This window comes from Channa argus, chromosome 19 (genome assembly GCF_033026475.1).
Source record: "Channa argus isolate prfri chromosome 19, Channa argus male v1.0, whole genome shotgun sequence".
NCBI classification, from domain to species: domain Eukaryota; kingdom Metazoa; phylum Chordata; class Actinopteri; order Anabantiformes; family Channidae; genus Channa; species Channa argus.
This window is the reverse complement of record NC_090215.1, coordinates 5,995,004-6,021,637: the sequence shown is the minus strand read 5'-3', so window position 1 is coordinate 6,021,637 and position 26,634 is coordinate 5,995,004. Positions and strand designations below refer to the sequence as shown.

The 26,634-nt window shown below is 37.3% G+C and overlaps 2 protein-coding genes across 4 annotated transcripts; one reads left to right on the top strand and one right to left on the bottom strand.

Annotated features, from left to right (window-relative positions):
* Nucleotides 1-5,702: 5,702 nt before the first annotated feature.
* On the bottom strand, nt 5,703-10,012 carry chchd7 (coiled-coil-helix-coiled-coil-helix domain containing 7). Its single transcript, XM_067486108.1, has 4 exons — nt 9,718-10,012; nt 6,857-6,916; nt 6,662-6,760; nt 5,703-6,065 (listed from the first exon to the last, which is right to left on the bottom strand). The coding sequence occupies exons 2-4, from the start codon at nt 6,908-6,910 to the stop codon at nt 5,961-5,963; spliced, it is 258 nt and encodes an 85-aa protein (XP_067342209.1). The 5' UTR covers nt 6,911-6,916; nt 9,718-10,012; the 3' UTR covers nt 5,703-5,960.
* Nucleotides 10,013-10,295: 283 nt separating this feature from the next.
* On the top strand, nt 10,296-26,601 carry plag1 (pleiomorphic adenoma gene 1). Of its 3 annotated transcripts, XM_067486105.1 has the most exons (4): nt 10,296-10,500; nt 15,232-15,587; nt 15,766-16,955; nt 26,414-26,601. In XM_067486105.1, the coding sequence occupies exons 2-3, from the start codon at nt 15,340-15,342 to the stop codon at nt 16,949-16,951; spliced, it is 1,434 nt and encodes a 477-aa protein (XP_067342206.1). In that variant the 5' UTR covers nt 10,296-10,500; nt 15,232-15,339; the 3' UTR covers nt 16,952-16,955; nt 26,414-26,601. The 3 variants fall into 3 exon arrangements, with proteins under 3 accessions (XP_067342206.1, XP_067342205.1, XP_067342207.1); XM_067486104.1 differs by lacking the exon at nt 26,414-26,601 and having other exon boundaries at nt 10,301-10,500; nt 15,766-23,609; XM_067486106.1 differs by lacking the exons at nt 10,296-10,500; nt 26,414-26,601 and adding an exon at nt 10,536-12,493 and having other exon boundaries at nt 15,766-23,609.
* The last annotated feature ends 33 nt before the right edge of the window (nt 26,602-26,634 follow it).

Below are 26,634 nucleotides of genomic sequence, written 5' to 3'. Positions count from 1 at the left end.
CCAGAACTCCGACGAAAACTCAGATCTTCTCCCTTGAAAAGCTTTAGTACGAACACTGTCAGTGCCGGCTTGTAGCGCCCCATGGTGGCTGAATTATTTCACATTACTTTAAGAGGCGTATCAGGTGACTGTAGCTAAAAAGAATGGAAAGAAGAGTCTTGCTGCACAGTTCTGTTATCTACAACTACCTTTGATACATTTAATTGTTAAAATAACAGTAGGTGAAACATAACAACCAGTGCAAACCCTACCATACAGCAGGGCAAAGGCAAATATCTCAAAACATGCTTATAATGGCCCTAGAACTGTCTAGAAATATTCTCTCCACATTACTCTTCTCATAACTATTAGTAACAGAATATCACTACTAGCACAAATTTAAATGCAGAGTCCCACATTTTAGCTGACTTGGACTTTGTGCAGATCCTCCACAGTGACCAACACCACCTGGCAAAAAAAACAGTTACACATTACCTTAGGATCACTTTGACCACACGCTGAATGAAACCCCAACTAAAGAACAAATATAATATATCACACAGAGTAAACACTGACCATATTGTTGTGTGATCACTTAACACTAAAAAACTCTTTTAATTCAGCTTTTGTTACCTTCTTTAGCTAAACACTAATGACTTCAATTATTTTATGATAGCTATCAATATTGTGTTACAATACACAGTACCACTGAAACACTTCTTTGGTGCATATTTGTGGAACTAAGGTTAGCAGTGAGAACTGCTGCAGAGTCAGTGTCATGGGCCTGTATTTACTAAGAGTTTAAGTGTAGGAAATCACAGAATGATGTAACTTTTGTCCTGCTATAAGACGGAGAAGAGCAATTTAGGAAAATCACTTCTATCTCCACCAAAATATACAGCAGGAGCAATCCAAAGATGCCCTAACTGGTTAGGAGTACCCGGGAGATGGTGTTTAGACAATAAAAAGTATGCAGTAGAGACTACACAGTATACATATAGAAACCACCTATGACATGTTTAGTACACACAGGCCCAGAACTCTTTAACCATCAAACTTATTGTCATCTTTGGATCTGACCAGGTTCTTGACACATTAGAAACATCATGTAAAAGGGGTTTATGCTCGCCTGATCATGGCAGGGATCAGGGTAATCACAGATGTCCTCAGGGAAGACAGAACGCATCAAATTTTTCACTTCTTTAGGGTAAACATAGGTGGGCTGAAAGTGATCCCCCTCCCTTACATTCACCTTGTGAAACATCTGGAATAATAATGAAAATGGGAAAACAAATAAAGAAAGAGCTGAGACAATATTTCATAACTGCTAGTGGCTGAGAATATGCAAGACTGATAATTAATATTTATCAGTGGGTTTGGTGGTGGAAAAAGCAAGGTGATCCAGACATTCTTCTCCAGAGCATCATACTCCAGCTACATCTGAGAGAACCTGAGGCACCCCATGCCCAGGTGGAATATGTATTTTCTCCATTGTGTTCTAATTATGCCCATTGCTCTTCCTTATTAGTTGGATATGACTGGTATTTCTCCATGTGAATGTGTTCAGGAGCTATCTGACAAGATGCAGAAACCCCTAAATTCATGGCAACTGGTGGTGGTAAATAGGTAATAACATGGATCACGTGAAATTACTGTTCAAAACTGTTAAAAGTCTGCACTGTGGGAGATCTATTAATATACTGCTGTAAGTCTACAGTAGGTGAAAAAATTATCAACCCCCACCACCAGCATTTTGTCCTCCAAACTTAACATAGAAATAAGCCAACAATCTTGTCTCTTAAAAGGACTCACATATTGTCTTTGTAAGCCACTTTGTAACACGTGTTTAAACATTGCTATAGATATAAAGTTATATATGTTTTTATATATGGGGCAGCTATGGTCATCCATGGACCACAAGGTCAATGATTGGACTCATGGTTGCTCCTAGCCACATGTCAAAGTGTCCTTGAAAAAAACACGGAACCCTAAAACCTAAAAGCTTTAAATGTAGCAGCCTGTCCACAATCATTTTCACATGGGGATTGATAAAGTAGATAAAAATAACTATATTGACTTTTATTAATGTATTTGTTTATAAAGTCATAAATTAGCTTAAAATGTATATATGATATATGGTTGTAGTACACAATTCATTACGTGAGTACTGACCAGTTTCCTCTGCAGAAGACGATAGAATTTCTTCCGACGAGCGTGGTCATTCCTGAGGCGTCTGGCAGCACGGATCAGTGATGCTGTCCACACAGGAAGCCTGAGAAAAGGCGATTCAAGACAAGTTATTATGTAGAGCGGGTTTTTAAAAGGCTTAGGTGTTGATAAATCATACTTGGAGACAAATTGTCTAATTAGGCCAATTAATAACTACTATAATAACAATAATAATATAATAATATTAATAATAATAAAAATCCAGAATCATTGGAAACATTTTACTCAACTGAAAGAGAACAGTGTACTTCATTAAAAACTGAAGGTTTGGGGGCAAATTACTGCGATACACAATTTCCATCACCCAGTACTCTATATGATAAAGCAGTTAAGAGCAGTTGATGGGAGAATCTACGATGACCAGAATCAAAGGGCAGGCAGAGAGGTTTAGAAATGTACTAATTTGTTACAACTCAAATTTCAAAAAGGTCACTGTGGTGCTCTTGCAATTTGTTCTCTTTTTTTTACTATTCAATCCAGAACATCATCAACAATCCTAAAAAGTAACATGTCGATTCTAACTAAAGGTTGGGAAAGAGGAAGTAAATCTTAAAATTACCCAAATGAACAGCAGAGATTAACGTAGTCATCCATGAGATGGTTAGAGAGGGCAGCACAGTCTGTGAAGCAAAACATTGTTTGTTTACAAATGACCTACAGCACATGTGAAGGTGATGGATGCAGCGTATGAGGGATGACTCTCTAATCCAAATATGTAGAGCATTGCAATAATGTTCTAAAACGTATTTATTTTTGGAGAGGTGCTGTCGAAGGGTTCAGTTACCCAGACTTGCTGAACAGCACTGGGAGCAGTTGATATATTTAATTTTTAGTTTTTGAGCGAGACACAACCTCCAAACCAATCATTGACTATCAGTTGTTTGTGCTTAATCATAAAAGTTATTTATGGAAATTTCAGTGAAGTGCAGGACGGATGCATGTTGGAGCGTGGCAGATCATAGCAGAGCAGGGAGAGGAAGCAGGGTGAGGCAGAGCACACTGGATTGACTTTGAGTGTAAGGGGACTGCTTGCTTACGTGGCAGATTGTAGCATTGAGATCAATTGAAGACAAATTAAGAAAATTCTGAAATATTGAGATATTCTTATAAAAACACTGAATTAGTACTGCAGAGCAAAAAGTTAGCAGAGCTGCACAGTTGCACTGTTTGTACTGCTGCAGTTGTGTTTAATGAGTCTGGGTCACAAAAGCCCTCCACAGCACCCCCCCTGGTTAAATTTGAGGATGAGCAATTGAGAAAAAATGTTATGCAAAATGTAAAGTCAAACAGCCTTGAATATAAGGTGGCCTTTGGTGAATAATGCTGATTGTTTTCCCCTTATTTAGCGGATTCATATGTATCTATGGAGCCACAGATCAATGAGTTCATTGTTCAACTAGATCACACCCAGTCACCTATGTAGTGTCCACTCAAATCTTCAACAAAGTTCTATTTGTTACATTTAGTGAATTGGTCATTGCGCTCACACAAATCAAGGCTGCTTCTCCAAAGTGGCAGCTGAGAAATTAATTAAAAAGACTAACTTTGTAACAGGGTCACTATAAACTATGACATTAACAGCTCTGCAGCAGCTAGAAAGTGCAACTAATGCTTAATGGCCTGTCAACTCCACCAATTAGCTGCAGCAGCATAAAATAAAAGGATGTTAGCAGGCGAAAGCTAATTAGTGAAATCTCTTAGAAGCCCACCTCATAGAAGGTAGACAGTTTGGTCACATTTGAACGTGTAATTGTATGAAATAGTAAAGGAAATGACGGTGAAATACATTTGCTTACCTGCCGAAGTTGTTATTTCTAATGATAACTGGGCTGCTAACAATTCCTGAAATCCGTAGATTAGTGAAATGTAAGAGTTAAACAGTAGGATTATAGCTAATGAAGGTTCAGCCTATATGTGACAGACAGTTGGGTCTGATCTTTGCGACTATATCCTTCCGCGGTCAGGGTTTGGTCTCGGTTAAAAGTAGGATGTAAATAGCACAGTTGGAGTTGTGCTCGGCTGAGAAAGGTTAAATCGAGATGAAACATAGACTGTGACACGATGAAAGTAATTCAATGTGAATAAAAACATGTGGTCAGCAGCGTATAAAGTCGTCAAATTGTTTTTGTGACGAGCTGCAACAGTAAAGTGACACATCCAGTAAAATATTCACTGGTTTGTAATGACTCATTGTACATAAAGAGTACTTTGAATGGATTACTTTTACTTATGTAAATGATATTTCTTAAACCACAGAAAACATATAGTCTCTGGGTAGCAGCCGGCTTATGTATATTGTGTTTTTTAGTTGTTGTTTTTTTGAGTGCTTCTGTACGTTTTCTGCAGCACATGACTGGAATCAATTGCAAGAACCTCTAACTAAAGCTCCGGTCTTTTATTCAATACAAACAGTACTGCAAGATCATTTTAACTATCCCCTTTTAATGTATCACTGCATATACTATACTTTCATTATGAATGTTTGAATTTGTTGAAATGTTCTTTTGTTGTGTTTTTGTACTTTTTTGTTTTAAATAACATGTTTTGCATCGGGCTTATTGTAAATGAGAATTGGTTCTCAATTAATGCACTTGGTTAAACAAATAAATAAATAAATGTTGTTAAAATTAGTCTTGAATGAAAAATTCTTCTCACTTTACAGTGATGGGAGAAAAACTTCATTATTTCTCTAAAGTTGTGGACGAAGTTGGAGAACATGGAAATGTTCATGCAAAGTACCTGAAAACTGTCCTTAATTACTTTAGGCTACTCATTTACCTTAGACTGTCCATTTTATTAAATAGCTTAATTCATTTATAATAGACTTATTTATTTATTTACTGACCACACTTATTTTTTCAAGTGAAATGTTTATGCAGATGTGCAGCACATGAAGCAGAAAATCCTCCACCAGCTCCAACATGAAATGCAGCTACTTACATATCAATGAATTAGTAACAAAAAAGTTTGATTATAAACGTTATTCTACCTTTATTTCTGACTCATTAAATACATGTTGCAGCTACGTATAGTGGAACTTGTACATATTACAATAAATAATTAAAATAATAACTTTGACGGTGCTTAAAACTTGTTATAAAGTTCAGATTCACATTTCTTTTGTCACGTTATCATTCCTTCTGTCCATTCTAGCTGTGCAGTGATCTCCTCTTACCTTGACTCCAATATATAAAATTTATAGGGCACAAAATACAGTTCTGTATAAAAATACACAAGTTTCACCTGCAGCTGACACTACAAAGATTATGTAATACTCATTCTCCCTTCCACCGATTCCTTAGATGTAGTTGTGCTCATCCCAGACTGTTCTACAGGGTGAATCATACTGCTGATTTATTAGGTCGGAGCATGTGAGGATCTAGAATATTCATGATGACATATAATTGACAACACATAAGCACATCATTGAATATTCACACTTATGGTTTTACTGAAACAATTCAAACATTTATAGGACATTCAAAAATGCTTCATTCCTTTTTATGTTGAGTTTATTTCACAGTGTTGATGAATCTGAAATAATCAACATTTTACTTGATTGTCTGTGACTTGCCTGTCTTTATATTTGATGTTAAAATTAAGTCAAGCCACAGATGGTTACTTCAACATGACCTGAGCTTGACACAAGGTCAGAAACCCAGCCACTGCGCTGTAGAAGCACCACAAGTAAGCAAAAGCTTGTTATATGTCCTGGGCACTTCACAGTGTCTCTGCGTGACTGTGTGGTTTGCTCAGTATGGTTTCCCTCCAACAGCAGCGAGTATCTCCTGCCTCTCTGCAGCAGTGGGCATGTCAGGTTTCACACCATCTCTTCTCCTCTGCACCATTATGTTGTGCTACATTGAACATAAAAATAAAGCACAATTATAGCACCTTTATAGCATGTCATGTATACCCCAGGCTATATAAAGTTTTTTGTAAAGTTTTTTAATAATATAGCTGTGACACACAGATGTGAGGTGTGTTAAATAGGCTGTTGTTATATATGTCTGACATCACAGGTGCTTCTAGTTCTTATTCTTATACAAAATGTACAAAACAAGGTGCTTGTCTGAAAAGGGCTTAAAACTACATTATTAACGTGGTTTCCTCTGTCTTCTTCCAATTCCCCTAGACTTATAGCTAAGCGCTCCTGTTCACCTGCTTCTGCCCCTCGGTGGAATAATACTGTAACCAACCAGTGGGTGTCGCCAGTGTAGCATAAATAATGAGAGTTTCTGCTGCCTTAAGCCACATCAACAGGTAAGTGTGGGCAAGCCAAATATATAACACCTCAAGTCTCTATATTGATGAACATGACTTCTCTGCATCCAACATTCATCATTTATCATCTCTAATGTACAAATAAAACATGCAAAATGTTTGCTCACTTTTCGCCCACTTGTTTCCTCTATTCCTCAACTCTTTTATGCTAAATATAAAAATCACTAACCCAGTATTTTCGGCAATTTCTATATCTCTGGAAATAGGCAGAACACATGTCTTTATCATATTTGTAGGCATCCAAACACTTCTGTGAGGCATCAGTTTCCTAAAAAGCAATAAACAAGTTTAGAAGATTAAGACACCATTTTACAGCAGTGCGATGATTCAAACAGTTTAGAACAGAAATTGTTGTTAAATTTACTTCAAGGCATGGGTTAACGTCCTGATTCCGAAGTTTTCGTGCATTTTTATCCATGTGGACCTGTGTACAAAAGGATAATATTAACAGAGTTTATTTAGTGTTACCTTATTTCTATGTGTGTGTATTACAAAGTATACATCAATGGGGTTTAAGGAAACAGTGGAATATTAATGCAGTTTAGTGAACTAAACTACAGTTTAGTTCATTCAAATATCTGTTAGTCAGTTTCTATCTTCAGAAATACTGTTCAAACACTGATCTTTAAGCTTTACCTATTTATAAGCCACACAAGTTTATTAGTGATGATTATGGTCCCAAGCCTGGTAGAAATTGGGAAGTGTTGCGTTAGGAAGGGCATCCAGCGTAAAAACTGTGCCAAATTAACATGCGGACTAATGATCTACTGTGGCCACCTTGAACTTACGGGATGAGCCGAAAGGACACACACATAGCTGAACGATATAGCAATATTGCCATTTGATTAGCCTAGAGCTCCCTTCTCATTAAGGTCCCAGCTGATTAGTCCCCCCTCATGCCAACAACCAAGTTCTCCAGAACACTTAGGCTACAGCATATTTAGACAATGAACTCCAAGCTTCTAATATTTTATGGGACCTGTAGCACTTAAAAAAAAAATGTTAAAAAAACGTTTTAATTCTTTATTTCTAATTGCAGTTTTTGCAATCTGACAACTGCATTGTTTTTTTAGAAAAACTGAAATTTCTGCAGTATTTCAGTATAATAAAAACTTTTTTTAGATATTTGTTTATAGAAAAAACATGTCCATACCAAATGCTCTCCCATTTTATTTCAGTGCTTTCTCTAATTTAATTCTCAGGTTCATTTTTGAATAATAGAAAGGCACATCATCATCATTTCCAGTATTCCCTCAGATATTACTGGGGACTAAAATACCAATATAAATATTGTTAATGGTTTATTATTGTTACAGAGTTTTAAAAAGAATTTATTAAAACATATAATAACCAACTCCACACAAAGTCTGTAGTTTATAATAACCCACAACAAACTTTAAACTTGTTTGTAATATTATTGTTTTTTTCTGTGAAATCGTTGGACTATAAACTGTAGATGTTGTTTATTGTGTTTTAACTTAATTTTCTGTTTTGTTTGATTGATTTTTGTTTACAGGTTTGGGGAGGTCCATGGTATACTGTGCCTTCTTGGCCTCTCCAGTCACATTTTTTCTTTGTTTTTGTGTCTTGTTTTCCACTTTTATGCTGTTTATGTGTGAATTAAGTTAACTAATCTAAACTTCTGTTAATGTTGATATCAATTTAAAAACAATTAACTGTTAAAACCTAATGATCATCAGACTGTATTAGAAAATAAAATATATTCTTGAAGTAATTCATGAAAATTTATTCTTCACATTTGCTACTCTCATTTTCTCCAAAGTTTGGTATGTTTATATCACATTAGTTAGAGCAAATAAAAAACATAAAGATGTCGCTTTTTGTTAAAGAAAACTAAGGAGCAATGGAAAAACACACAAGTACAGATTTGTTTAGTTTAAAATGTTTTTAAAATTTTAAATTTAGGTGAACTCTAGTGAGAATTACAACATGCCTCACACAAACATCACCAATAAGGTCAGATAAGGGTCAGATAAGGATAATCAATTTGATTTAATTTGATTATTAATTAGCTGGAGTAAGCAAGATATGGAGGGAGGGGTGCAAATTACAGTGAAAAAATACACTCTAAAACATAACACAAACATCAAATACAATAGTAATTTCTCAATAGTAAAATTTGTATAATGTAATACAAATTTATTAACATTTATTTAAGTTATTGTACAGCCCCTCTTCCACTCAGCTCTGTGTTTGTTTATTAACCCCCTCACTGCTTTAGCCTGAAGGGAGATCAAAAACACGCTTTTTTTATAAAATTTTGCTGATGCAGGATAAAACCACGTCTGGTGGTCTAGTTCCCTGAAAGACATTTTATTGACAACATTACTTAATTTAGTAGAGAGGGACATAGTTGAGCACTCAAAGCACAAGTTCATTTCTGGTTTCTCAAATGCCTCCAGCATTAACACCTGCAATATATTTGCACAAATGTGCCATTTGTGTACCTCATTTCTTTGTAAATGACAGTGACAGGGATTTTTACAACAGCTTACATGCATTTCAGTGCATGCAGTGACCTGTTCTCTATCTGGACATTCAGTGCATGCATTTTTTTTTTTTTTTACATTAAATGTATTGAAAATACTTATTTTAATAAACCTTATTAGCAAATAAATAAATAAAATTAATTCGTTTTCGCCTCCACGATTACAAACTGCAAGCTCTGCACACACACTCAACTAAAAAAAAAAACTTGTCCAGCTGTTCCATTATCTGGTAAAGAATTCACTTTATATTATCTAAACAGGGTAAACATGCATATGATGGTGTTTTACTGCAACCATCCTTTACCATCCTTTATTATTTACATATGGTTGGGAAGGTAAGTTTTAACTTTGGACCAAATGTTTCAGAACTATGGAGCCTATACATTTTGGTGCCAAAAGTTAACAATCTGAACTATATTTTAACTTTAAGGTCAGGTTTAGCTTTTAAGATGCAACCACACTGAATTCTGAGTAAAAACTCTTTTACTTTGTTTTAATGTTCGTTGAAGCTTGGTGTTTGAAGTATAAGTTATGCAGAATTTAAAGGTCGTTCTTCTTGAAGTCAATGAATTAACATTAGCTATGCAACGCTGCTATTTTTTAACATGATGACCTACGTGGATATTAAATAACTGCCACAGGAGAAACGTGTAGAGACTATTCATTAAGGCAGAATGACTTACGTTAGAGGGGAACTGAGATAAACAATAGTTACCTTTTACAAAATGCCAAATATTATCCAGCGGTTAGCAGGCTAATGACTTGTGAAAGAGCACAGTATCCAAAACAGTTGAAGGTTATCCAGTTTCTAAAAATATTATAAGAACTAACAAGCTTATCCAGTCTCCATGTATTCACAAATTATGTTGACATTTCTATGTCCTTGGAATGCTAGCAATATAATAGCTTCAAAACGCTGGTGAATAGCTGCACACTACATGTAGCTAACTGATGTAGCTACACAAGCAACAGACTTCCTCGTCATGCTCGAGACAACTCCCCTCTTGTTGATGCAACAGCGCACCAGGAAAATCACCCTCAACGTCACGGACAACTGACAGCAGAGTAACCCAATGGGAACCTCTAAAGACTACCAACGTAGACTGACAGCCCAATGAGCCAATAGGATTTCTTGGCAGCCATTCTTGTCTTCCTATCGTTGTAAACGAAACTAAACCAAATTTAAACGATTGACAGAAAGCATAGCAAGTCCAAAAATTGAGTTTTATTAAATAGGGCCGCAAGTGACATTGAAGTCAAAGTGGCAGTGCGTTGGACAAATCAAAAAGCACGACGGAGCGGACATATAGTGGGCGTGGCTAACTCCTAGTGCGGTTGCATCGCAGCGCATACACAATGGCTGCTCGAAAGAGAGGAAAGCAAACAATTTTCAGGCCCGCCGCGTCTAGCAAAAAATATGAGAAAAAAATTATTAAAAATTCGGAAAATAGTTGAAAGTCAAGAAAAACTCAACAGAAAGGATGTTAAAGCGTCCGGGGTAAGTTTCGTGTAAATTAAGTAAACGGTTACTCAGTTCTTGAATTAAAATATCGGGGTTATTTAAATTATGAGAGAGGGGGTGAGCTGGGGAAAAAGTTTGTGTTAATCAGTACCCACTTTGCGACCACGGAGAAAACCAAGGGACGGTACAAGTATTTTTTAAAAATTGAGTAAATTATGTCACGCGTGATATTAGTGTCACGGTGCGTGTCCACGAACATTTTAGACCACGGGAGCCACAGAATGAAGGAAAGTTGAGTGAAGTTGAACATAGCCTCCACACTTAGTTTATTTAGTTAATATAATAACAACGGCAGTGTGGACACCGACAGGAGCAGGCGCGCAGGGCTTTGGCAGTAATGTCAATTTTCTTGCTGTCTGTATTCACATTTCTTTTAGTTTGCTATCGTTTACAGGCTTAATCATAAGCAGTGTCAACACATCCTTAAGCATCTCCTCTCCAAAAGTAGCCCATAACGCCAAAGGCAACCATGTAGCGGCTAGTAGTGACATTTCATCATGTTGTTTCACTTTTAGGCTTCATGCTGTATCGCATTTTCATCCACTGCAGGTATTGATCACTGTGTCACACGTATGACAGTTGGGCTGTAACCCGCTGTAAGGCTAACAAACAAGAAACGTCAAGGAATTGCTTGTCAATAAAAGCAGCAAAATGGAGGGAGAACTTATAAGGCAGACTAATTAGACAGTGCTTATATGATCTGCTTGTGCAGCTTGCGTCCCCACCTTGTCGCACACGGTTTCTTGTAAAAACCAAAAGCCAACTTGTGTTCAGTTGGATTTGGTGTGGCAGGTTGCACTGTGCACGTCTTTCCTTTAGATCTGATACTATAGCTGCTGGTGGTGGTGGTGGCGGTCACAGTCCTGGGAGGTTAAACACAAGATTTGACGGTCAGAAGCTTCTTGGATCGCAGATTTGTTGTTGAGTTGAAATAGCCAGTGTGATGGTGGCTGTGGTTAGAAAGCTGGTATTGAAACAGTTTCAGAGAGGAAGTGTGTGTGTATGTGTGTGTCAGCGTTGGCTCATGTGTCTGTTTACACCTGTCTTATACTTTAACTACATCAGACATTGGATTAACTGTTCTGGAGCTGTAGCTGCATATGATTTTAACTATAACTGTAACAGAAATCTGTTACATGAATAATTCAATGCTGTTAGGGCTAAAATGGTATATTTTACTAAATGTTTTTTTTCTTGTCAAGATAGAGCAGGAAATGTTGTTGGCATCAAAAAAGCTGTTAAAATGTAATTTGTTTGCAAGTTTTGCATGCATGAGTCACCTTACTCAGATGGTTTGGAACCTCTATTTGATTATGACAGATTGAAATCAGTTGCTGCTGTTGTTCTGAAGCCAGTATAATTTATTTATTAGGCATGCACCACTCCTCTCTCTGCCTGTGTTATTTTCATATAAATGCTCTTAGTTTGTAGAAGATTTGTGGTTTGTCTTGCAATTAGTAATTGCAACCAAAGGAGAAAATTTTAATGTTAATTTACAGTATAATTCTACTGTTGTGAACCTGTTTTTTTGGGCTAAAAAATGTGTTTGTGAACACTTTTAACATCCCCAACCCTTGTTTTTAGATAGATAGATATAGATATATATATATTAAATAGTCATTTTTGTGGTTGTTTAATGTTTTTGAAACTTTCAAACAAAAGTTAAACTTTTTGAAATTATTAGAATGTTTTTCTATCTCCAATAATAAATGTATTTATTTAGCATAAATATATGAAAAGCATCTATCGGGAAAGATTATTGTCATTGTTATTATTATTATTGTTGTTGTTGTTGTTGTTGTTGTTGTTGTAAGTTGCTTTCAATTATAGGGTCAGTAATGCGATGAAATTATTTAGATTTATGTGCTGAAGATATAGGCCTACAAAAATACATGACTTACTTTAAAACTGGAGTTAAAAAGTGAAGTTTTTCAAATCTTCAAGAACAAGGAGATCTCAATTATTGCTGGTAAGTTGGCTACGATCAGTGTCTATTTCTATTTGAAACATAAAAATCACTTCAGATCAGGTAATTCTTGTAACAACTACAATCCTTCAATATTACACAAAAAATCTGAATTACATAATTGCAGCCATACCACCCCTACATGTATTACTGTACTAAAATTATTGTGCTGGTAAATATGAGAAAGAAATATATGCAAATGCAAATCATGTCAACTTTTGCTGACTCATTCCAATGTGTTAAGTTTAATTGTCAAATATTAAGATACTTTGAGAATGTGGGATAGCAGATGTGACTTACAGCATTATATCTTTTTATTTGTTTGTTTCTTCTGTGTTTATTAAAGTTAAAGTTTCATTAAATTAAATATTTATTTAAAATATGATCCTTTGGGAACTAGAGTTGATATTATATACACTTCTTTGTTAGAAATGCATGAATAAAATCATTCATGTTAACTTAATTTAATTTCTTTATTTATGTATGGAATCCCAGACTCAAGTTAACAATGATTTCTACAGTAAAGTAGGTTTGATTAGAAAATATATTTCTACCTGTCATGGAAGCTGGGTAACAGTATAGGGTGTAGGGTACTTGTAGAAAAATCACATACAAAAGAATTGCATGGTTTTAGAAGGATTAACTGGTCAGTAATGTGTCATGGAGGCCTCCTATGTGGTCATCTCCTGCTGCAAAGTTTAGCTGTTAGGAAAAAGAGTTTCCATATGATGATCAATACAATCATATCAGAATTTATCATATAAATCAGCTTTGACAATGTAGACCATTCTCATGTTCTGTTTAAGTTGCAGCCTATTACTTGAAAGAACAAGCACAAACAGTAAATGAACTGGTGTCAAATTAGAGAACATGTATTCAAGAGAAAAACTATGAAAAAGATATAAATCAAAAAACTGGTAAAGTGCATGTGCTCTGACACTCTAGGGTGAATGATGAAATTGGTCTGGATAAACTGCAACAGACCTGTCACTCTATCTGTACTTTTTAGTTGAGTTTATAGTTTGAAGTTGATGCAAGAGGTATGTTAGCTTGCTACCATCAGTTTGAGGTTAGTGACTTATGGGTAGCAAATTGTAAAGCTCTTGATATAGACACAACCATATCAATGCTACCATTTGTACCTGCTTTCAGACTGTTTGAGAGGCTTTGTGCTGCCTTATTCCTTACAGCAACATGAATGCAGTAAGTCATGTACTGTATGTGTTCTATGTGCGACTGTGCAGTGGAACCAACACTTGTCATAGAAAAAAATGTTTCAATAATAATAACAGTAAAATGTGGCAAATTGAATCTTAGATTATGTTTTATTTAACATATTGAGGAAATGTTAATTAATCTGCACTTACAGAATGTTGATACCAAATACATTACATTCATTTGTATTTATTCTCCACATGTGGAAATAAAGCCTGTTGAAATTTTATGCTTATGTTCAAGCTACTCAAAGCTCTTTAGGGAAAGATGCTTGTCTTGATTCAACGCTGAACAACTAACTTGAGAATGCTGACATCCTTCCCTACATATGATTATGACATGTCTTCTTCACATAAACCTAATAACATGTGGGTCACATGTTATTTCCAGTAAATATAATCCACACAGTGATTATTATCACTCATAAACATCATTAATAGGAGGCAGGATCAGTGTTTCCACTGCCACTCCTGCGATTCCTTTCCATGCTTAATCTACCAGATGATAGCAGCTGCACTCTGACTGTAATAACATGTTGTTAATAGACAACAACACTTATTTTATCACAATTTTTACCACAGATCTATTGGGGCAGTTGCAGGAAATGTAGATATAATGAATTGTATTACTGAGTGCTAAATCCTGGTTTGATTATACTTTTTCTTTAATAATTGCTGTCAGTAGACTCTTAGTTTTAAGTTAGTTTTTCTCTAAATTAGAACATTCAGTTATGCAGTTGTTTCTCCTTCCTGTGTCTCATATTGTGACCTGATAGTAAATACCATGTGGCATCAAGGTGTGTAGCATCAGTAATGAAAGCTCCTGTGACTTTCATTGGTAAACTTGTAAAAACACTAAAAGTCTTTTACCTCCAGCAAAAAAAACATTTTAAACTGTTGAATGTATGCACAATATTGAATGATAACCTTAAAACTAAGTTATAACAATACATTAAACGAAATATCTAATCCAACAAGTATAAAATACCTACATAAAGATCAGTGAAAAAATAATGATAATTAGATTTAAAGATATAGAAGATAATCTAGAAGATGCAGAAACAACAGAATCATAGTTAATTGGGGTAGGTCACTATGGTAACCCTACAGCTCCAGAGCAGATTTTATTCTTCACGGCTGAGTATTTTGTGAAAATGTCTGTAATCCAAAATACATATGAAACCATAAAAATGATCCACATTCAAATATGTGAATACTGTATATATTTGATTTAATATATTTAATTATAGAGGATTTGTAACTTTTAATTTTTTCAGTTTTTTCTAACCAAAAAAAAAAAAAAGTAAAAACAAACAAAAAGTCATTCAAAGTCACAGTGGATACACGTGGTGATGGGAAATACACACAAAATACCGAAAACAGACAAACGTAGCTACAAAATGATACAATTTTGATTTAATTTCAGTTGCTTTATTTTCATTTTGTACTGCCAGCAACTCATTCAGCAACCTGAGTCTAAACCGTTCAGATGATTGTCACAATGTCTTGTTCTCTCTCTTTCCTTAGGCCCTTGAGTCCGGGCGGTGTTGAACACATAAAACTGGATAGAACAATTGCATCAGTACTAGCTGGGCCAGCGCCCCTGTCCATGTAGCTGGTCTGCTTTAGGGTGCCATGGCCACAGGAACCCAGGGCCACCGTGACCACATCTTGGAAAAGGCCAAGCTCGCGCCACCCACAGGGAGGCAGAGGAGAGCAGAGGGGAAGCCGAAGAAGAACTTCCCTTGCCAAGAGTGTCAAAAAGCCTTCAACAGTCTGGAGAAGTTGAAGGTGCACTCGTACTCTCACACAGGAGAAAGACCCTACCGCTGTTCCCACCCTGACTGCACCAAGGCTTTTGTCTCCAAATACAAGCTGCTACGGTACAGACAAGCAGCAGTGCATAACTCTTTACACCTTTGCTAACATATTGCTCTGTAGTCAGAATGAAGTGTTGATGACGTGTTGCAGGTCTTGTGTTTATGTGTAATGTGAAGCATGCCTACTTGTAACATGATTGCAACAATTCTGAGTGCTCATAGAATTTGTCTGTGTTTAAAGGCATATGGCAACTCACTCACCAGAAAAAAACCACAAGTGTTCATACTGTGAGAAAATGTTCCACCGCAAGGATCACTTAAAGAATCACCTACACACTCATGACCCACACAAGGAGGCATTCGCCTGTCAGGAGTGCGGCAAAAGCTACAACACCAAGCTGGGCTTCAAACGCCACCTGGCCCTCCACGCCGCCAACAGTGGAGACCTCACCTGCCAAGTGTGCCTGCAGCCATTCCCCAGCACTGGGATTCTTCTAGATCACCTCAAAACACACGCTGGCAAGTCCTCTGGTGGGACCAAAGAGAAAAAGCATCGCTGCGAGCACTGTGAGCGGCGATTTTACACTCGGAAAGATGTGCGACGCCATATGGTGGTGCACACCGGACGTAAGGACTTCCTTTGTCAATACTGTGCCCAGCGCTTCGGTAGGAAGGACCACCTGACGCGCCATGTAAAAAAGAGCCATGCCCGGGAGCTGCTGAGGGTAAAAACTGAGCCAGCTGATTCGCTGGAGCATGTCGCCTACGACTTAGCGTCTGGCGGCATTAAGGGCGAGCTCCCGGGAATGCTGACGCCAAGGTCACACCAGCTCAATATTTGTACGGGCTCTGTCCTGGACACAGAGCCCTTCCCGAACCCAACACACCCTTTTTCTTTAAAGTACCCACTGGGCTCCAACTTTACCTCATATGCCATGTCCTCACAGGAGCGGGAGCAGAATCTAAAGGGAGAACTGGAGACCTACCTGATGGAGCTGCAGAGCAGCATGCCCTCCTCCTCCTTTGCAGCCCAAGAAACTCAACTCTCCTCCAAGCTTGAGTTGGAGCCTCAAGTAGGCGTGCTGGAGGGAGTGGGCGAGGAGGGGTCTCTGTCCAAAATGTCCACATCAGTGGCAGCAGTCACCGCATGTGACTCTCTGGCATCATCCTCATCTTTGATGGACTTCTCACAGCTGTTCAACTTCCTTCCACTCAACGGGCCTCCGTACAACCAGGCAACAGGCAGCGGGGGGCAAGGTGTCTCCTACACACCTAGCGAAGAGCCCACACCTCTTGTCCAGCTGCCCCCCCAGCCATCCGAAGGCCCAGAAGCTGCAGAGAGTCCACTTCAAGGGCTTCCCTCCTCCTTCATATCCAACCTGGGCACTCCCACAACACTGCCCCGCTTTCACCAAGCTTTTCAATGATCCAGTATGTACTGCACCTGGCACACATGCACTCTAACACAACACACACCAAAACAAGATGCCAGTAACACTTGATAAAAGCACTAACACACAGGCAGCAGACACACAATGATCAGCACTGACAGCAGCAAAGACACACACACCAACACCACACATGTCAGTGAAGGTTCTCACACAAAGTTGGTTTAATGGCTGATATTTTTACCTGTCATGGTTGTTATTGACAATTTGAAAAACCACCATCATAATTCCCTAATGATGTGTTTGCAAGTTTCATAACTTATCCTAATCTATTAAGCAAGAAGAAACAACTTGCAGCTTATAATATCCACATCCATGTTTATTTTAATCACAGCACAGGTTCACACTTCAGCAAACACTCTGTGCACTGAGCCACTAACATCAGTGCTAAAACATCCCTCATCAACTTTCTCAAAGCAAAAACTGTTGTTCCACAATAATGTGGAATTGTGTCCATTTATACACAAATGAGTATTTTGGGAGTTGGGGAATTTTCAAATAGATGAATGATAGCAATTCGATTGCAATGACATTTTCTTTTCTTTAGAATAGACTGACCTTTTTTGGAGAATTTGCTATGTATATTGTTTCCTGTATAGCACTTTGAACTTTAATGGCATCTGGCTTCACAGATGACATTTGTTTTATGTCTTTCTTATATGTAGTAGGATTTTTAAAGGACCAATCTGTGGTTTTGGTATGTTTTATTTAATCATTTACTATAAAGATACCAGATTTAATTAACTAATTTATATGGAAATCCATTTACTTTTAATTTAAAGGAACCACCATACATTGATCAAGTCTGCTTGTGTTTGTGTAACATCACTGTAATACAGTGCAGTACCGTGATGTTACTTTGTCAGCAGATGTTCATTTTGCTTAATTACACAACCCCAAGTCAAGTCTGTGCAGGGCTATTTTCAATATGAAGTGAAATTAGAGGACATCAACATGTTCCTGGAAGGTTTTGGAAAAAACCCAATCAATCGGAAACAAATCAGTCAATCAAAACATCATAAACAGGCTCTAAAGGGGTATTTTGTAAAAGTAAAAATGGTTGTGGTAAGTAGTAAATAGGCTAAAACATGCAAAAACATCAGCCTGGTCCTTTCTGTTTAATCCATGAAGCAGAAGATCATCCACATTATTGTAAACAAGGTACTGAGACAGTATTACAGTTTTACATTTCCTTTGGGTAAAACGAAGATTTTCTGGTCACTGGCATGAAACAGTTGGCATGGGGGGTTTCATAGCTATCCCCCCAACCCCAAACCAAAGTCAACCAAACACAGACAGCATTTCAGTAGGTGAAAGAAGGTCTAACTAATCTCATCAGTCTGTGTCAACATAGAGACTAAGCTGACACTAAGGGCTGTCACTCTCCTGTTTTCCCTCCAAACGCCCACTCCACCACAAACACACCATCTGTAGTTGGAGAGTTCAGGTCAGCCATGTATCTGGGTCAACAGGCACCCGCTTCAGCACAGAAAACACACAAATTACACTCTTGACCATGATACACAAACATACTGTTTATGACCCTTACCCAGTCAGAATCCATGTCAGCCACCAGTAGGAGTGAGTGTGTCATCGCTAATGGTTTTGAACATAATCGCTAAGCTGCTCCTCTCTCCCCTTGTTTACTTTTTGTCCCGCTTTTCAAAAGATAGTAAGATCAGAATGTTTATGGATGTTTGAGTAAAACTAAACTTTGAAGTTGGGAATGGTAAGCTGAAGGTTTAGAAAATTTATTTACATGTGTTATGGTACACTCAGAAAAATGAAACATTGAGTTTCATTCATTTTATTTTTTCAGGAGGTCACACAAAATTCACTTGTCAGTTAAATGAAATTAAATTAAGGACCTTTTAACTTAATGAAAAGGCTTTATTAGTAAATAGCATATTAACTGAAACAAATGACTCTACAGTGTCCAACACTCCTAGCTCATGTTTTTAGTGCACCAAGTACCATTATGTTTTATGTATCATAAAAGGCCATGACAAAGGTCATATAAGAAATTCAATTTAAGATGATGTACCCAATTTAAACATTTTAATATATGAACAAGCATAGTGTTTTACAATGTGTGCCACTAATACATATATTACAGTTGAAATTAGCCATTGCCAGATTTATTGCAAACATAAGTAAAGGTGTGCTGTGTTTAACAAATATGTCTGGTATTATATCTAGATATAAACCATGCCAGTTTAGTTTTCCTCATCTAGTGTGGAACAATGTGGAACTCGACAATGGTATTTAAAGTTGTTGTAATGTAATGTGAAACTGCCACATTTTGCTGCTACTTTGGTCCTTTAGCCAAAAGAAGGGGATGTGAAACAAGTTTTTAGTTTATTATCGTTAGTCCATACGTTGATACTCATTCCATTGCTGTAGCCTGACTCTAAAAGTTATTCTCAAACATAAATCTTTTGTGTGTGTCTGTGGGTGTGTGTGTGTTGCAGCCTGAGAGGCATGACCGTGTTCTGTCCCATTAAAATGTAACATGCAGGCCTCTTGTGCCACACAGAAATTATGTGTATACCGTATTGTAAACTGTATGAGGTTTTAAAATACTCTGCAGCTCAGAATTTGTTTGATGGCCTAAAATCAGTGTCCACAGCTACATGGTCTGACTTCCCCTTGGCCCAGCCCCATTTTACCTCATGTTTGAAGTGTAAGTCTCCTCCTACACCAGAGTAAATGACAGACCTCTCCTGTCCTAAATCTGTAAGATTTATAAAAACTAAAAATGTATGGAAAGCATGTAGTTGTATGAGCAAAGCTGCCTACTGACAGGCAATGGAAGACTATAGTTGTTTTTGGGAATCTCCCAGGTGTAAAGAAGTGGAATTGTGGGAAGCATTAGTCAAGGAACCCTTTACTAACTTCAAAGGAATTCAAATCACTTCAAATGCAGTGAAATGTGTCAGCACAAAGTGTCTGCAAAAATATCTAGACAGTCCAAGAATCCAAACTGAGCTGCACCTATTATAATACTGTCCTGCCCATGCAGAGTGTTCACATATCTGCCTCTGTGACATGTGCTTCCACTCGAGGACAATGGAAGTGAACAGGCCTCAAAATACCCAAAGCTTTAGGCCAGTATCCTTAGAAATTGGAAGAGGAATTTTGTCCATATTGGATGTTTCCATTGCAGGGGTCCACATGGACTACCAGTGCAGGAAGTGGTGTGGATGTAAGCAGATTTCCATCTTAATGAATAGCGACCATGATATTCCCCTAATCTTAACCATGCACGCAAATCATCATAGTGTAGAAACAGTTTTAAGCAATGACTCATTTTCAGTATAATTTTTAATAGTCTGATTCTAATGCATTGGTGTGTTTGTCATTTTATTATAGCATAGTAATAGTTTTCATTTTCATAACTGGTTGTGGTACAACAGTGTCTTCTCTGGACAGTCCTCAGTAACAGTGTTACTCGAAAAGAACATATTTTTGGATTCTTCTCCTTTTTTGGGACATTAGAGAGGCAGTGGAAGACTCAAACCCTGGGCAAACTACACCAAAACTCTCTGCATGGCCAGACACTAGACACAATCACTAGAAGGAAAAGATGATATGTTTTATGATTTATTAGAATTGCATCTGTACTGTTTTTTTAATGATGTGAGAAAGCCTCTTTCTGCAGTTGATCAGTGCTTTCACCTCCAACCAAACCACAAGTAGCTGCATTTTACCTCAGCTAGAGAATCCTATGTGCCTTCTGTATCAGTGTATGTTTCCACACAAACGACACAGACACTACACGTCTCAAATTGTCTTCTTTCAACATAAAGTCAGCCACAATAGCTTCACTGCTCAGCTGTCACGATCACAGATTCAAATCATACATTGTGCCTTATTTATCGTTGCTCCTGTAGCATGTCAGCTGTTTGTTGTCATTTGAAAGCCGTCTGGAAAATACTTCTAAAATACGCACAAATGCTTTTAACAGCTGTGTTGAAATGGATGCATATCACATAAGTTCAGTTGGCACATTAATAGGTACACCCAGCCTATATACTAGTCCTGCAATTAACTATTTCCTTCATAGATCAATGTATTATGTCCTTCTTCAGCTTTGTGTAGGAGGACAAATGCAGGACTGGTTGTTTAGAATGCATGGCTACTTGCAGCTAATAAACTGTCAACTGATTTTTTTTTTTTAATACCGTTGTTTCCAGTTGCATTCTCTAACATCACCTTTCACTTAGTAACATTTAAATTGTGTTAACAATATGTCCAAAGATTTCTGCTGGAAGGGAATGTTGCACAAGACATCCAGAACTTTGAAACGACTGTTACAATGTGGAGTCTTGTCTTTGTATATTAAGTGCATAGACTCCTGAGGAGATGCATTGGAAAACGCAGACTATATATGAGACAATAAGTTGACCTATTGATAAAGGTTAAAGAAATATCTTTGTTAATAGACTCAGACAGTAAGCTACAGATAGCACTGTTAGATTGCTTTACCATATCGTATCTTTATCGATTGTGTTTAGATTTTCTAAATGCGGTAGTGAGAGCATTGAGTATGCGAGCATTATCTATGGGGTAATAACTTTAGTGTGTTTTCCTGTGTAATAGCTACTCTTGTTGCACACTCGATCCAGTAAAGTAGGGCTGAAACTGGACTGAAATGTGAAATTCTATACTGAAACCTGACATCAGTGTTCATGCCAGAGTCATAGACTATGTTCGACATCCTTTTTTTGTTTTTTGTTTTATTTGTGGGTCAGATCTGATCTTTTTGTGTCGATTGTTCACATATTCAGCCCCAGTGTTAATGCAGTTGCGGTCCTAAACTGACACATATGTGAAAATTAAATTGAAATGAGTGCCACATGCTTTTAATAACAGCAACAACAAAAGTGTCGTATGTGTGAAAGTCAAATCGCACCATCTCTTCAAAAACGGCTCCATTATGAAGCTCCCCCATTAATGTTCTATGAATCTGAAACTTCATCTTTCCATCTCCTCATTCTCTATTATTTATCTTCATTGTGGTTATTTTGCTGACACTGACTAATGACGACAGGCAATTACTGTATTTGAACAGAAGTCAGACATTATAAAAACAGCATTAATTTTTCATCTAAGCGTTCTAAGAGAAGTTGCGTTTTTAATGATCAGATAAGAATCAGATCTAGGACCACATGTGAAAAATACCACGATCAGATTTCTTTCAAATCTGATTTATTTTTTCCATACTTTTGTGATAAATCAGATCTGAGTCCACTGATGGTAAAAAGATCAGAATTGTGTGAAAGTTAAGTAAACTTGTAATCTTGTTGTTGGAGCCAGTGGTTCATGATTTAAATTAAACTGAGGGGCAGCACTTATCTGAAGGGCTGTGATGCACCAAGCCAAGACTTAGCCATTAGCCAATGTCAGCCCACATTGTTGGCACTACTCAGACCCCTGTTGGTGGCTTTTAAGCCAAGTGAGCATTTTTAATCAGAGTCTCTCTCATCAGCGAAAGAGAAACCAATCTGATTTGCTGCTCAGTTTAGCAAATGAGTACGCTAATGCTGCCTTGTGTACAGTTTGTATGTCTGCAGTTTCTCCTCCATTCGCTCAAGCACATTCGTTGGTTGCAGTCTTTGTGATGCATTCAGGTGCCACTTTTTGACCCAGGCGAAAGATTAGGCAGCAATTGTTCTTTGTCGCCCTGTTCTTTAACATCGACTTGGTTTGTCTGGGCCCTAATATAACAGTAGTGTATACACACACACTGTCCAGTTCCTGTAGTGTTATCATTCAACTCACAGCTTGTCCTTTAACACTAATGATGAACTAAAACAAGTGTTAAGTTCCCCTTTGTCCTTCCTGAGTGACAGGATGTGATGAGACATGAATGGAGACAATATTTGTATTTGTGAAGAGTATGAGTTGAATTTGTAATGTTTCAGAGCATCTATTGACGTTTGCCATTTGTGTCTTGTGAAGGCTTGTGGTGTTACAGAAGATGTTAGTAAGCCCCCTATAGTAATCATAGCACTTTTTGTGTAAATGCCTCCTACAATACCTTTCCCTTTGTTCAAAACCTTAATTACAAATGTATAGATGATATATTTAGCTCTTTTAGAGAACAATATCATGTACATACAATTTTTTTTTTTTTGTCCTTTCTTCTTATCCCGTGAGTTCAGGGTGGCCACAGCGGATCATTGTCCGCGTGTTGATTTGGCAGTTTTTACGCCGGATGCCCTTCCTGATGCAACCCTCCCCAATTTGGGACCGGGCTTGGGAATGGCACTGCACAGCTGGGGATGGGAATGGGCTGTTAGGGGTTCAGTGTCCCAGAGACACTGACATATGGCCGGGACCTGAGCTACAGCCGCCCCCAATATCATGTACATACAATATAAAGTGTTTTATTTTTACAGGTACAGTTTTGACAGTGTTGTTTTTTTTTCCCTATCCAAGTGTCATTTTTTGCTTTACTTGCACAAGTGCTCTGCGTATCTCATTGAGGGGGACTTTTAACAATTACAGATTTCTGTAGGCCTTGTTTTCTGGGCCTTGTTTGACTAATTGAACTGCTGGTTTAGATGAGAGCACAGGTAATCATGAAGCTGAAATAAACAGTTATTTAGCACTTAGTGATCTGTCCATAGATTGTCTAATTGGTTGTTAAATAGTAAAAAAGATATATATTCAATGACTCCAGGTCATTTTATCCTCTTTAAATCATTAGTCTCTGACTTTAGTGTAGGCTAGCTGCAGTTTTAACTTGACGTGTAACTCATGTGGACTGTGTGACAGAACCCAAAGTTGAAAAAGCTCGACATCAAGTAGATCCACATTTGGAAGAGTCCAGCATCAAATCACAATTCTAATGTGAATCTATACTGTCCTGGGCAAACAAATAGGGACTTGTGTGCTGTGCTTTGACCAGGAGGCTGAGATGCTCTTCAGTCAGAGCCACAGACCTTCAGCAGATTCATGTCAAACTTCTTTATAAGCTTCAGTGAAATTTATTGAATGTGTGTGTACAGTAAGAAACACTGCAATACTGCAATATATTTTGGTACTGGATCAAGCTGCTAACTTTTCTAGTTACTTAAAAATGTATCATTTGTACAAACAAAGTATCCAGTTTAGCTGAAAAGTCAGTGTGTGTGTATGTGTGTGTGCCTGGTTGTACCATATAGCTACATATATTTTATTGTACTGTGACTTTTGTAGTGTTTTTACAGACTTGCCTGTAATAGCACATGCTCCCCCCCCAACACACTCACACAAACACACCTGTGTGTTTTGATATTTGGAGGCTGAATCAGCGGTGGGAAGTGGCTCCAAGTAAAGTCATTCAGCTGCGATGAAGACGTCGGAACTGACGCTGATGCCACTCAGAAATGAGCTGAGGAAGATCATAGATGAACTGCATTCCAGCCATGTTGGTTTTGTTATTCAATGCATTTCAATAATGCCATCCTGTGACAACAATGGACTCATTGCTAATTCTCAATATTTTACTTCAAATCTATTTTACAAACTACTGTTGTATTTTTATAAATATAGGCAAAGTATTTCACATAAACATATAAGTAAATATATGTGTATATGTTCATAGATTGTGTAAAAAAAAAAAAAAAAAATTTATGCTGCAGCTTTTATCTGTTTTTTTTTAACATTGATATCATCCAAAGAGGCAGATTATTTATTGTCTGGCAGAGTAACCTGATCTGATTTACATACCTTGCTGCTATGAGACAGAAGAGCTGCAGTCGTCAACTCCAGTGTTTTCACACAATGTAATAAAAGTTCAGTAAACATAACGGAAGGATCCAACTGCGAGTCTTTTTACTCCTTGCTAAAAGTGTATCATTCAGTATGGTTTTGTTTGTATCTGTGTAAGTCGCTGGTGCGTTATGGTCTTTTCATGTAACTATGCAAGATGTCATAATGTGGTATGATATGAAAAAAGTAGAAATCAGAGGTGGTAGAAGTACAAAAAACTTAATCAACAAAAAGAATTCACTACAGTACTGTAAGTACTCCAGTACAGTGGCAAGTATCTTTTCCAATTCTTTAGCCAAGTTGACGTACAAAGTACATGCTCTAAAATTTATTTTAAGTAGTACAGTACAAGTACTCCAGTTCTGATTCTGAATAGGTTTTTGATTATTTTAACCATGTTTAAGTATTTTAAACATGGTTAAAGTTTATGCTCTTAAGCATAGATTAGTTCCACGTGCCTCATAGTATTACAAATCCATAGTATTACCAAAAGTAAAAGCACCCATTATCCAGAATAGCCCATTTTCAGAATGCTATATTTCATATTCCTTGACCTGTAAATATCAGTAGTGTTCCAGGTGATTCTTCTGTAATATACATAATCAATTTTTAGTTGATTGGGTGTTAAGAACACACATCTGCAAATTAACTAAAACTTTCAAATTCATGTGAAAATAAATAAAACTGATGAATGAATGTTACACAAAGTTACACAAAGAGGAGGAATGTGTGCACTTGTTGGGGGCTATTTTCAGTAGTGGATAAATCTACATTCAAAGTTTTGTGAGTATTTGAAGCAGGCCGATGGTGAAAGTGGGACCGAGTCCAAATAAACTCCATTGTCTATGTGTTTGCCTAAAAATAAAAAAACATATGCTGAAGCACATGTGCGACATTGTAGTTTACAGATGTATGTGGACAGCAATCCAACAAATCTCCTTGTGGGATCCATTCTTTGTTGGTTTGTGTCTGCACATTGGATTTGTTAACTGAGAAAAGTAAATGGGATGTCACATATTTGCAGAGAACTAAAGATAAACTGTATTTCTTTCTTCTCTCCTGGCTTGTTTTTAGTTGAAGTATACTGATTTAAAGTAGGCTGGGTTGACCATAAGAAAATGTAAAACTTCTGTCTAAATGTGAGAAAGGCAACATTCATTCCATTTAAGCTGCAATATTCACTGTTTAAAAATCAAGTTAGTGGTAGCATAAGACTAAAAATCAACCCATCCTGCCTTTCGGTACTGGTCTTATGAAATTACCGTAAATAAAAAGGTACAAATCTTACCAGTTAAGCAGAAATAATGGATGGCCTCTGCTTGGCTAGAAGGGAAGAAAACTGTTAAATGCTTTTGCTTTCATAACGTTCAGAAGAGAAAGTGATGGTAAAATCTCTTGCACATACATGTATAGTTGACTGATGATGATGGGGAAGTGCTCAGAATGATGCAGCCAAAACGTGTTGTAGGTGAAACAGGATGTGAGTCACTAATTCTCTTATGCTGTGTTGGTCTTATAAACTGACGCCGTGGGTTTATTTGATCTTTGTGTAATGCTAAACAGGCCACCAGTCTGACAGGTAATGTTTCCAAACCTCTAGTCAAGTGCCTCTGGGTCCAATTTCACCTGATACGTTTTATATTTCACTTTGTTTAACTACTGTCATTCTCCTTCTACTAGTTGCTGGTGTCTCTGTGCCTGCACGTGCACACTCCCTCCACCCAATCACGATGTCTGCCTCTGTGCTTTTGTGGAGGTTGTGGAAATTTTCTGACTCTGAATGCAATCGAGGTTTTTCATCAGTCAGTCCTGGACAGGGACAATGCAGATTATCTCAAAAACCTATTGTGAAGTTCCAAGGATCAACCCAGGATCAGTGGCAAAGATGCAGAACGAAAGAG

What these genes read in the sequence shown, in the direction of transcription:
- chchd7 (XM_067486108.1), bottom strand. Translation starts at nt 6,910, where the DNA reads ATGGATAAAAATGCACGAAAACTTCGGAATCAGGACGTTAACCCATGC. An exon ending in ACGTTAACCCATGCCTTGAA is followed by an intron (nt 6,761 to 6,856) that starts GTAAATTTAACA and finishes ATTGCTTTTTAG; the next exon opens with GAAACTGATGCCTCACAGAA. An exon ending in GAAATTGCCGAAAATACTGG is followed by an intron (nt 6,066 to 6,661) that starts GTTAGTGATTTT and finishes TGTTCAATGTAG; the next exon opens with CACAACATAATGGTGCAGAG.
- plag1 (XM_067486105.1), top strand. Translation starts at nt 15,340, where the DNA reads ATGGCCACAGGAACCCAGGGCCACCGTGACCACATCTTGGAAAAGGCC. An exon ending in TCCAAATACAAGCTGCTACG is followed by an intron (nt 15,588 to 15,765) that starts GTACAGACAAGC and finishes CTGTGTTTAAAG; the next exon opens with GCATATGGCAACTCACTCAC.